This window comes from Myotis lucifugus, unplaced genomic scaffold, assembly GCF_000147115.1.
Source record: "Myotis lucifugus unplaced genomic scaffold, Myoluc2.0 scaffold_206, whole genome shotgun sequence".
NCBI lineage: Eukaryota > Metazoa > Chordata > Mammalia > Chiroptera > Vespertilionidae > Myotis > Myotis lucifugus.
This window is the reverse complement of record NW_005871254.1, coordinates 1,180,358-1,193,475: the sequence shown is the minus strand read 5'-3', so window position 1 is coordinate 1,193,475 and position 13,118 is coordinate 1,180,358. Positions and strand designations below refer to the sequence as shown.

At 38.8% G+C, this 13,118-nt stretch overlaps 1 protein-coding gene across 2 annotated transcripts in view; it reads right to left on the bottom strand.

Moving 5' to 3' along the window:
• Positions 1-177: 177 nt before the first annotated feature.
• The window catches only part of NCOA4 (nuclear receptor coactivator 4), a 15,574-nt gene continuing 2,633 nt past the window's right edge, over positions 178-13,118 (bottom strand). Inside the window, exons 2-10 of one of the 2 annotated variants that reach the window (XM_006097551.3) lie at positions 10,035-10,183; positions 8,192-8,332; positions 7,962-8,050; positions 7,548-7,656; positions 6,919-7,008; positions 5,469-5,615; positions 2,720-3,718; positions 2,173-2,316; positions 178-1,735 (exon numbers count right to left, since the gene is read on the bottom strand). In XM_006097551.3, the coding sequence (XP_006097613.1) occupies positions 1,730-1,735; positions 2,173-2,316; positions 2,720-3,718; positions 5,469-5,615; positions 6,919-7,008; positions 7,548-7,656; positions 7,962-8,050; positions 8,192-8,332; positions 10,035-10,172 (1,863 nt within the window). In that variant the 5' untranslated portion in view covers positions 10,173-10,183 and the 3' untranslated portion in view covers positions 178-1,729. The remainder of the gene's footprint in view (positions 1,736-2,172; positions 2,317-2,719; positions 3,719-5,468; positions 5,616-6,918; positions 7,009-7,547; positions 7,657-7,961; positions 8,051-8,191; positions 8,333-10,034; positions 10,184-13,118) is intronic. The other variant, XM_006097552.3, reaches the window with a different exon arrangement.

Sequence of the window (13,118 nt, the reverse complement as noted above, 5' to 3'; positions counted from 1 at the left end):
GACTGAAAATGGAAGTTAGTAGCAGCATACCTGTTCTTGCTAACTTAAGATTCATAAAATACAGATATTTTATTGAATATAAAAATTTTTGTTATCAGTGTACTACTAACCAAAGGTTATCACATTTACATGTGATAGAATATTTTGTTACAAGATACTTTTACAAATACACACAACTATGGCTGTTAGACTTTTAATGGAGGGAAGTACAAAATGCATCAATGCAAAAGACTTTTACATACTAATTAGCAAAGTGATTAATGTAAATGTAGGAATACACAGTGTTAAACCTCAAAAACTACAAAGTTTCCTGCAACCTAAAATAAGGGAAAGGCTCCTTACGTTTTTACCCACCACCTTTATTAAAGTTCCAAATGGTGTCTGGGGGAGATAAAATAATACAGGGCTTTTTCCAGCCATGGTTCAAGAATTCCAATGAAGCTGTATGGCAAACGGCACTGTTAAGACGGAAATTTCCCCAAAGGAGCTTTTAGATGATAACATCACACACTTTAAAGTATTTCCAATACCATATACCAGGGCAAGTTGAGTGGCTTAATTTAGAAGCCTGGAAAGCAGCTTATCAAAGAATTTAAAAACAAATCCCATCTCTCTCCTACAGAGAAACTTTTTAAATCGTGGGCATGACTTTAAGAATTTTGAGAAAACACCAGTTTTCATAAAACTTCAATAAACACCCCAAGGCACAAGTGTTCAGAACAGCCAGCTCACTGCACTTTTAGAGGTAAAGGTACAAGGTACACTGCTTGCAGTAAGGACATTTAATTTATCCCTAGTTAAAAGCACCAAGTGTTAATGTCAAGCTCAACTTCCATTTACACAGGATACACCAATAACCAAACCTTAGGATAATGAATAGTTCAAGTACTATATTTCCAACATGTTTTGCCTTTTGCTCTCTGACTAATCGGCACTGGGGCTCTTTTGCTTGCATTTCTTCAGAATATTTTCAAATAGGTTAGGATTACCCAGAATATCATCTTAAAGCAATTTAGAGCTTTTCTAAAAGAGCTCACTAGATAATTTAATAACACTTAAGGAAATAAATACAAAATTTACAGTAGCTTTAATTTCTTACAAAAGAAAATGTAGAACCTGACCTGTGGGTTAAATGCTTTGTAATTAATGTCAAAAATTGCCAAGATGTTGGCACACATTTTGGTTTACCCCCCCAAAAAAAATCACTATTCTCAAGGTTAATTATTTGTGTGAAATATACTATATATTACTTAAACAGAAGAAATAATGACTTCCACCACTAATGGAAAAAACCCACAGCAAGGGAAGCATCTAAAGAAGGGTAACCAAAAGGTTAAGAAAGTTGACTAGCTTTAAATCAACACCTTGAATATAGAATTCTTTCGTTCGTTTTTAAAACTACAGTTTGAATATACTAACAACAACACAATCTAAGGAGCCATGGAGACTTGTGAAAGAAATATCCACCAAGATACTGTGTTTCTTTCTAGTGTAGGGGTGAACTGTAAGAAGAAACTGAATCACCTCAGCATCAACAAACAGCCTTTTTCTTTTACACAGTAATTCATAAGTGATGACATTTCTCTTCACTAGTTCAAAATTAGGCAGGAAAGGAACTAAACTGGCTGGTCACACCCAGAAACACAATGATTTGGCAAGCTGCAGTCACTCGGCTCATGGAAATGTGATGATTTGCAGAAAAGTTGCTTGATTCTAGTACTCCATTCCTTCACATCTGTAAAGAAAGGTCCACAGATAAACAATCACTTCACTGTAGCATGAAAACAGGAGGCAGCTGATCGATGTTTCTAACTCTCTATCCCTCTCCTGTAAAGAAAGGTCCACAGATAAACAATCACTTCACTGTAGCATGAAAACATTTCTCCCCACCTTAAAAGCTCACTCATTTCTCAATAAGCTATTTGAATCCACACAGGTTCCAAAAATTCTCAACAACTACATCATATCTTGAAATGCCACTTTCAAATATGTACTAGTTATTTCATAAAGCAAATTCAAGTGAAATACATGAAATGTTATTATCTCCCTCTCCCCTCATTTGCCTAATATTCATTCCATTAATATGAATTTGGTTTAATGGGCAAAGTACAAGTTTATATATAAGAAAACAAGCTGTAAAATCTAATACGTACACTATTGGCATGTACCCACCTGTAGAGGAGTTCGATATAGCCACTTTTCTTTATCAACTTTAAGCTGCATACAGGCAAAGAGATCACAAACTGCTGGGAGGGCATAGTTATGTTCTGGGGGGAAGTTATGTTCCTCCTGCAGGGGTGAATTAAGTAATACTTCCTGCAAGACAAAAAGATGAGTTGCTACAAATAATCTTCCCAATAAAACAGCGTCAATAAGGAATAATGTAAATGTTGGGCATTCTCTCTTTAAGAGCAAGGGTGACAATTGTTTCCTCTGCCCCTAAATTTTTTCCCATAAATAGCAATAAAACAGGCTGGCGTGTTTTGTGTATTTCTCCCCCTGCAGGATGGAGATTGTGAACCTGGAAAATGTTCAAAAACTTTAGTCTGAATATTCACAAATCCTCCATTCTGTTGCTAATACTGTACCAAAATCAATACTTAAGCAAAATTTAACACTTAACATGTTTAAGGATCTGGGCCATTTGCAAGGTTTGGGATTAGGAAAATAAAAACCTGTTAAATATATTTCAAATGGTGCTATTTTGATGTCTGCCCACCTTGGCCTTCTTTCGTAGTAGCCACTTGTCTTCTCCTGAGGATAACTGGCTGAGGTTTCCTGTCTTCTTTCCTGGCAAGACCCAGTCAGCTGTATTGAAGGGACACCAGGAAGTGGCCACCGGACTCATAAGCTTTTGTTTGCCAGCTCTATCTTTGGGATGTGCCTCTTTGCATGAGGGTATGATGAGCCACTCTGACAAGGAACTGTTCCTTATCATTTTGAAGGAATCAGCAATTTTGGAAGCAGCCATTGCCTTTGATATTTTAGCTTGTTCTGCTGCCTCTCTCCTGGAAGGACAGAGCCACATATTCAGGGAATCTGGATGCTTCTCTGATTCAAATTTTGGTTCCACAGGCATACCATTTTTATCCTTTCCTTCTTTCTCCAGCAGCCACTTAGACATGGCTTCCTTCTCACAATTTTCATCACACACACACTCTGCAAAGCTTGTACAGGGCTCATTGGCTTTGCAGACCTCCTCTACTTTATATGGGTCCTGATGGTTCCGGACAAGCCAATCCTCAATAACCATGCTGGGAGTGGACAAGGTTTTCTTGGCCTCACTGTGGTCATTCAGGCACTTCAGATTGCCCAGGTTTTCAATCTCCACACCTTTGGGCTGGTTGCCCCGACAATTGGTACAGGAATCGGACTTGACAAGCCAATCATTCACATTGTAGGACTCATGGAACACCTGGAACAGGCGCTTAAACTTCTCACTGGTTTCACAGCTGCCATTCCCAGGCTTCTCCAGCTTTGGAGAGTCCTGGTCAGTCAACAGCCAATCAGAAAGACTCATCTCATCTTGATCAAGAAGCTCTGGATCTTCAACCTTGTCAGTATCAATGGAGCATGAACTGGTGGTAGAACAGCTGTTACCCTTTTCGTAATTTGGTTTTTCAGGAACAACTTCTTGTTGGCTCTTGTGGAGCCAGTTTTCCAAGCCCTTTAGGTTGCCCCAGACATTACTAAAGACACTGCAGGTTCTGGAGGAAGTCTAAGCAAAAAGTACACAGTATTAGTTCACCAGAACAGGATGAGTGCTTTAGGATTCAATGGTAACAGTCCCATTTGCCTATTTACTACATTGCCCAGTGTCTCTAAATTTAAGTATACAGAGACAAGGGATTTCTCTGTGGCAATAATAAAATATTTGAGTACATAAAAAACATTTTCTGAAATTTAAAAAAATGGAAAATATTAAAGGCAAACTAAGAAGAAGCATTTGTAGCATAAATAGAAAAGAAATTAGTTCTACATAATATGCCTCTATGAATAAAGACAAAAGTGAGCAAAAGATATAATTAAGCAAATCATAGAAAAAGGCTAATAAATAGGAAAAATACTCAATTTCCTTAAAACAAAATTGTATTTTGTGTCAAATTCACAAATAAACTTATAAGTACTCTTAGAGAAGTTTCAGGGAAGCAAATACAATCAATATTCTGCTGGGGGGAATATAAATTGATATCAATTTCCTGGAAAGCCAAGTTGGTAATATGTATCTATAACTGTAATCTAAGAATGCCATTTCTAGGTATTTTCTCCTAAGGAACTAACAAAGAATTAGCTCCTGAATGTTTAGAGGAACTTTGTTTATATTCCCCACTAAAAAAAACCTGGAGATTAAATTATAGCCAATTGATGAAACATATTCTATTAAGGATTTTATGGAAGAAATTAAGTGACAGAGAAATATATTTTTAGTGAAAAAAAAAAAAAAATCTAATAGCCAAAACAGGACTTAAAGTATAATTTTTTAAGTATATGTATGCATAGAAAAATCTATATATATATAAAAGCCTAAGCCCTAACCAGTTTGGCTCAGTGGATAGAGCATCGGCTTGCGGACTGAAGGGGTCCCACGGTCAATTCCGGTCAAGGGCATGTACCTTGGTTGTGGGCACATCCCCAGTAGGGGGTGTGCAGGAGGCAGCTGATTGATGTTTCTCTCTCATCAATGTTTTTAATTCTCTATCCCTCTCCCTTCCTCTCTGTAGAAAAACCAATAAAATAAAATAAAAATAAAAAAGCCTAAGCAACCAGTCAACCGAACAACTGAACTACTGGTAGCTATGACTGATCACCAGGGGGCAGACGCTCAACACAGGAGCAGCCCCCGGGTGGTCAGTGCGTCCCACAGCAGGAGAGCTGCTCAGCTGACAAATGGGCACCAGATGCCGGGCTCATGGCTGGCGAGTGTAGCTGGGGCAGCACCAGCCTCTCCCACCTCCCCTGCCTCCATGGCAATGGTGGCAGAGGCGGGCGCAGCGCAGCTGGGATGAGTGGGAGGCAGCGGGGCAACCAGACGGGGCTCGGGCATCTCCCAGGCCGCCTGCCGCTTTGCGCACTACTACAGCCATCGGGGGATGTTGGACTGCCAGTTTCGGCCCTGCTGAAGGGATAGGGCCAAAACCAGCAGTCCGACATTCCCCAAGGGGTCCTGGATTTCGAGAGGGCGCAGGCCAGGGTGAGGGACCCCACTGGTGCACGAATCCGTGCATCGGGCCTCTAGTGAAGTATATAAAAAAAAAATGTTACAGTGGTTGTCTCTGCATGTTGGGATTATTTGTATTTCTTTATACAGACCTTTGTTTACTAAACTTTCTATGGCAAAGAAATGTCACTATTGTAATTTAAAGTTATTAAAAATACATGTTTCTAGACCACAACTAAAAACTAAACAAAGACATACTAACCCCATCTACTACTACATCTACCTCAGAAACAAAAAAGCAACAACATACCTGACTACTCTCAAAGGTCTGCTTTTGGGTGAGCCAGTCCTGGAGATTGGTGCTGGGTGTGTAAGGAGCTGGATGACCATTGGTCGGTTTGCTTCCAAGGAGCCATTCACTGAGAGGGACAGCTGTGGTGCTGGATGCTGACTTCTGCTAATCACATAACAAGGCAATGAATGTCAAATGCAGTAGAAAGTTCAGGAAAGCAGGAGACCTAAACTCTCTAATCTTGGCTTGCCACTAACTCTTCACAAATTGCATGACTTCCTTAAGCCTCCATATTCACAATTATAAATGAAGGAGTACGGCTGAGTTCCAGGGTTCTTTCTCAACTCACAATGTCTAGAAACCTATATTTGAATTGCCTTTAGAAGTAAATCAAATCTATGAATTATAAAGAAAAGGATTCCCAAGAGAGAACCAACTCAAGCAGAGAGCTAATGACAATTTTTTTGTTTGTTTGTTTGTTGGGTTTTTTTTGAACAACATACAGTGCTATTGGGGGACCAAGCCATGGGACAGGTATAAAGAAATTAGCCCACCGGCTGTTACATATGCATTTGCTCTCAATCGCTGATCGCTAGTAGGACTTTTTTTTTTTTTTAAGGCCTGGGAGTGGGGAAAAATGTAGAGTTAGTGCTTAATGGGTACAGAGTTTTTGTTTGGAATGATGAAAGTGTTTTTATTTTTATTTTTTTACATTGCTTTTATTTTTTTTAATTGTTTTATTGCTTAAAGTATTACAAAGAGTATTACATATGTCTCCTTTTTTTCCCGCCCTTAACAATTCCCCGGCCTCCCCTACCCCCCAGTGTCTTATGTCCATTGGTTATGCTTATATGCATGCATACAAGTCCTTCGGTTGATCTCTTTTCGCCCCCCCGCCCCTCAACCTTCACCGGCTTTCCCGCTGTAGTTTGACAGTCTGTTCGAGGCAGCTCTGCCTCTGTATCTATTTTTGTTCATAAGTTTATAATGGTCTTTAATCCTCACCCAAGGATATTTTGCCATTGATTTTGAGAGAGTGGAAGGGAAGGGGAGAGACAGAGAGAAACATCCATGTGAGAGACACACTGATTGGTTGCCTCCCACATGCACCCCAACCACAAATGGAGATATGAAGCCTGCAACTGAGGTCCATGTTCTTGACTAGAATCGGACCCTGGATCCTTCACTACACAGGCCAATGTTCTATCCAGTGATCCAAACCGGCTAGGGCTGATGATAATTCCTTATGAACTAATTGATAACAATAACTTTCTGTTACTCAACACCTATTAAACATCTAAATTTCTATTTGACAGTCCATCTCAAAGGAAGAATTTAATTGCATAAACTAACCCATTACCTTTTTACAAATAAATGAAAGCAAAAACAAAAACAGTGATTTACTTAAACCCAAAAGAAATATTAGCCAAGTAATAAATCAGTTATCAGAAACAAAATTACATTTTACCTGCTCTAGCAATGGGATAAATCCTCTTTTCTCCATGAAGGGCCCAATATTGGATGAGCTAGCATGAGCCATCAACTGCTCAGGAATTTGCTATAAAATAAAAGCAAAATAATCATATTTATTAATGTTAACTTTCATATCAAAAAGTGAAATTGTAATTCATAATTTCAAAAGTATTAAGCAAAGCATTACCATTTCTATAGAATATTCTTTACACTAAATTCAATGATCTATAATGTAGTTATCAAATCTGAGAAATCTCTATTTACTACATAACATCATATAAGAAATTTCACCACAATTGGCAGTATTACTACTTTTAACAAGACACAAATGAGACCATGTTTGCTTCTTTATATGAAAGACCATTCAAGCCATAAATTTTATAAGAAATATGTCAAAGGTTTTAATACCAGGTGAATTCTTGAGATTATCCATGAGTCAATACCACATCCCAAGAACTACCAGCCTAATGCCCTGTCGTCTCAATCAGAATGTGAAATTTCTGAAGTTCACCAAATTCTCTAGAAAGCCAGTATTCAAAGTAAAACTGTGATGTTTTAGTACCACGTGTGAGGCCACAGACCTGAGAAGCACACTATGAACCATCTGAGATCAGTATTACTCACGATGGTCTTGAGGGACCCAAACGTGGTGATGGTCTGGCGCAGAGCAGTTGTGTCTGCTTCAAAGAGTAGGACAGTCGAATCTTCAGGTTTGAGGGTCAAATTGCCCAGTCTGGAGAAAAAAATAAATAAAATCTGGCTATTTTAAAGAAATATCTATTTCAACTTCATCCAAAGCAAAAGCCAAATTGTGAATTATCTGAAATGACTGTACTTTTCTAAGACTCTCAACCAAAGATAGATCACTTAACCATGCACCAAGTATAATATTAAAAATATAAAACAAGATGATCTTATCACAGGAACAGAGAAGTCAAGTTAAATCCAACAGGTGCAATGAGTTACAAAAGTGACTTTTTTTTTTAATACACCAAAGTCAAAATGCCAAAAATCAAAACAAGCAAAGATAGTCTTTACCTCTCCAGGCACACGGACACTTGATTGGCTAGATCTTTGTTTTGGGTGCACTCCAGTTGATGAATAAGACAATTGAACTGGCCCAGTAACTATAAGAAAAATGAAACCACCTTGCCACAATGATACAAAAAGCACCAAATATATCCAAGTTAACAAACAGCACTTGAGATTAAACTTTTATCTGATGCCACAATACAGGAAAGACATTCTCTAGAAACCAGCCACCTTACCCAGTAGAGCTGCTGGGCCTGCTGCTGAAGTGTCTCCTCTTTAAGCTGATAGATGAGATCTACCTGTTCATACAACCACACCTCCCGGCTTCGAAGGCATTCCAAGTGACGGCTTATGCAGCTGTGAATCTGGGCTTTGATCTAGGAAACACATACATATTAATATTAGCTTCATTATTGTTATTTTTTTTAAATATATTTATTGATTTTTTACAGAGAGGAAGGGAGAGGGATAGAGGATTAGAAACATTGATGAGAGAGAAACATCGATCAGCTGCCTCCTGCATACTCCCTACTGGGGATATGCCCACAACCAAGGTACATGCCCTTGACCAGAATCGAACCTGGGACCCGTGAGTCCGCAGGCTGACGCTCTATCCACTGAGCCAACCCGGTTAGGGCAGCTTCACTATTGTTATAAGCCCAAATAATTATTTCCCACTGAACAGTGAGGTTCTTAAACTATTAGGAGTCACAAATTCTTTTGGCTATCCAATGACATCTCCCCAGAAAAATGCACATGCTAAAAATTGTACCTATAATTTCTGGGCTTAGTGTCCCCAAAGCCGGAAGGACCCATTTTAAGAATTCCAGCCAAAAAAGTATACCTAAGCTCTAAAATCCCCCCACAATACTAAGAAGCCAGGTTAATTTTGGGTGTTCTAAAATAATCAAGAGAAAATATAAGGATATGTCAGGTAATATTGATCCCCCTCAGTGTTTCATATAATTTGAAAACCTATAGTTTTATAAATTTACAAGTGTAATAAGATAAGACTATTGACTTAATAGCTAGCCTTTATCTCTTTTCTCAGATTACAAATGAGCAACCCACTGACGACGGTAGACCAATTTGATAAAGAGATATGCCACTATATGTCAATAACCAGAGACCACTAGGATAGACAGTTTAAGTAAAATTGTAAAGTAAATGTTTCTGGAAGCATATACAGTGATTCAAAGAGGGGTAAATATAAAATCCTAAGGAAAAAAATCAGAACAGTTATAAATTATCAATGAGAACCCCTTTTTAAAAAACTACTTTAGCCCTAGCCAGTTTGGCTGAGTGGATAGAGTGCCAGCCTGGGGACTGAAGGGGCCCAGGTTCGATTCCAGTCAAGGGCACATACCTGGGTTGTGGGCTCAATCCCCAGTAGGGGGCGTGCAAGTGACAGCCAATCAATGATTCTCTCTCATCACTGATTTCTCTCTCTCTCTCTCTCTCTCTCTCTCTCTCTCTCTCTCTCTCTCGTTCCCTTCCTCTCTGAAATCAGTAAAAATAGATTTTTTTAAAAAATTATTTTAAAACACATTTTTCTGTATAATAAAGTATTTCAAAGTCATGTAATACCACTTGGTCTCCCCAGTCACCAAAAGAATACTATTAAGTCAATGGAACAAACATATTTCATTCTGGCTTACTCTAACAGTCATTTACACAACCATTGCACCACCAAAACCATGCAATCAATAAGTTAAAAAATGTTAGGGGACAGGATCTTGTGCCATCCTTTATGCATCCAGGATACAGATGAACAGTAAGTATACTGCTCATTCGTTTTTTGGGGGGTTTTTTTGGATGGCACTGCTTGGCACAGGGACCGCAAAGAAGAGCAATCAAAAATGCATGCTGAACTAATTTAATTCTCTTGGTACAAAGTTTTCCAAACTCTTCTAACATCTGTATTTCCCTTTGGAATCAAAGACATCAACATTTCAGGCAGACCATGGAAGGCATGGGGTGAAACTGCTTGGTCGGCACTGAGAAGCCAAACCTTGGCCATGCTCTAACCATGCCTGTGCTAAGAGTCCAGACACGGCAAGAGAAAAGCACACATTATACCTCTCGCAAGTTATCCTTAATTTGCTGTTCAGCCCGGAGAACTCCACCAATGGCAAGCTCCAAGTCCCTCTGTGCATCACGACACCTCAGAAGGGGTTCTCTCTTACTGGAGCCATTCTGGTCCTGTGAGGTACTCATTTTCACTGTTCCTTCAAAAAAAAAAACACGGAACAATTCAAACTGCACCATCATTACAACCAGAAACCACCTTTCAATCCCGAAATGATCATTCCATCCAGCTCCCAGTTACCAACCGCTTAGATTACTTCCAACACAGGACCTGGCACATAGCAAACTCTTTATACACATACATATACACATACACATACACATACATATACATATACATATACACATACACATACATATACATACATATTTTTTTAATTGATTTCAGAGCAGGAGGGAGAGATAGAAACATCAATGGTGAGAATCATTGATAGGCTGCTTCCTGCACGACCCCTATTGGGGGTGGAGCCCACAATCCCAGCATGTGCCCTTGACCAGAATTTAACCTGGGACCCTTCAGTCCACAGGTCGATGCTCTACCCACTGAGCGAAATCGGCTAGGGCCACAGCAAACTCTTAATAAATACTCCCTCCTCTCCATGCCCACCACTATTGTGTTCCTGCCACAAAATTCTATGCATCTAACTTTAGTGACACTTTACATGTGAACAGGTATTCCTGAAATAAACACAACAATTTTTCTGAATCAATAAGGCATACAGCCTCCAAAAAGTTCAAAGAATATTAGAGTGTAAGTTTCTATTTATAACACACATGAAGTCAGACAGTTTAAGTCACGTGTTCCTGTTTTGCAGATTTAGAGGTGAAGATTAAAAGGTCTACAAGGATCCATAATTACAATACTTTGAAAAACAGCTGCAGAAAAAAAAAAAAAAGCTTAGTAACAGTTTAGAACGTTGTATAGATCTGACAAGTACCTAAATTTTTTGAGAACAGAATTTTAATTTATTCTCTTTTCTTTTTTTTTTTTTTTAATATATTTTATTGATTTTTCACAGAGAGGAAGGGAGAGAGATAGTTAGAAACATCGATGGGAGAGAAACATCGATCAGCTGCCTCCTGCACATCCCCCACCGGGGATGTGCCTGCAACCCAGGTACATGCCCTTGACCGGAATCGAACCTGGGACCTTCCAGTCCGCAGGCCGACGCTCTATCCACTGAGCCAAACCGGTTTCGGCAATTCTCTCTTTTCTTTATGTATATTTTTTAAATTTAGGGACAACTTAGAGATGCCTTCATAGCTAGGAAGCTCTCCAGAATGTAAATCTAAAATAACAATTTCATAGGATTTTGACATAAGGGAGGTTCTTACAGCGATTAGTGTAGCAAACTACAGAGAACTCTGTACTAAGCTTAGGTTTACAAGAGATAAGAAATAGATGTGGAAAGAATAGCACATAACCAATGATATATCAAACTGAGAGACAAGAGAGTCCGAAATGCAATGAAGCAGAGCTTGACAGAGCCACCAGTTTCTATCCCGGATAGATGTAGAATCACAGCTGTGCTTTTGTTTGTTTTGTTTTTAATCCTTGCCCGAGGATATTTTTCCATTGATTATTAGAGAGAGTGGAAGAGAGAGGGAGAGACAGAGAAATATCGACTGGTTGCCTCCTGCATGAGCCCCAACCAGTGCCTGGGCCAGGGAGGAGCCTGCAACCGAGGTACATGCATGCCCTTGACCAGAATTGAACCAGGGACCCTTGAGTCTGCAGACCAACAGTCTATCCACTGAGCCAACTAGCTAGGGCCACAGATGGTTTTTAAACACTTAGAAAAGAAAGCAATGATCACTGTAGCCCAGCATGGGTTCACTAAGCCCTCACCTACTAAACTGTCCAATGTAATGTAGACCAAGCATGTCAAACTCGCGGCCCAAAACGAATATTCTTATGGCCGAGACAATATAACGGTATGTAAGAAACGTTTTAATAAAAATTTCCTGACTTAATTTTTACAATATCCTGTTATACATAATTATTAATAACGAACTATAACGTTCGCTGACTGATTACTATAATCGTGTTGCATTCATTTCCCTTACACGCTTTAGGCACAGGCGCACCATTTCTCTCCACTAATACTAGCAGCGAATATTTTAGCAGCCGATGGCCACCTCATTAGTCTTGGACTCACTTGTTTGGTGTACGCAACAGGAAATATTTTGGTTTCGGAGAACAAGAAAAATAGGTTTATTTGCGTTACGCTTATTAATGTGTGCAGTTATTCGGTGTCTGATAAGTTAATGTTCAAGAAGAAATATTAACTTTTATTAAAATGTTCTATTATTTTATGTTAACGATGACTCATTTATTTCAGCCCTTTGTATTCAGCATGTCTCTTAAAAAAAAAACACCTACGTTTCTATGAAAATTAAAGGTTTTGTTTTTTTGTGGCCACATAAACTTAAACCTTTATTTGGCCCGTGTTAGCCTTTGAGTTTGACATGCTTGTTGTAGACACAACATATCTGGACAATAGTAAGACCTGTGACAAGGTTGTATGCTATCTTTGTGGACAAAGTGAATATGGGCTAAATAGAAACACAATTAAATTAAATCATAAGTTTTTTACACAGTACTCAAAGGATAATGGACTGAAGCCAGTCTGTAAAGTTTTTAGAGGTATGTCCCTGTTTTCCTCAATTGAACTTGAATTGGGAAAGAGTACAACATTTTTTTTTTTGGAGGGGCGAGGGGGAGTATAAATTTTTAAAAGGATGGAGATTTTTAACTGAAAGTGAGCCCTATATGAGCTAGCAGTGTGCTGGGTCTGCGGGGGAAATAATCTACATACCATTTGACTGATTTCATCAAAAGTATAGTGTTTGTCATAGGAACATTTGTTCTATGTTTATTAGACTATATTTGAAATTTTTCTGAATAACACACTTTAGAAAGAAGCATTTAGAAAAGGGAAAGAGACCTCAAAACCATGAAAAATTTCTCCGGAAGGGAAGCTGTTTAACCTTGATAAGAGAAGTCTCTTCTCAAATATTTGGAGACATTTCAAAGAGAAGAATTACACTTACTCGAAATAACCCAAAGTGGGG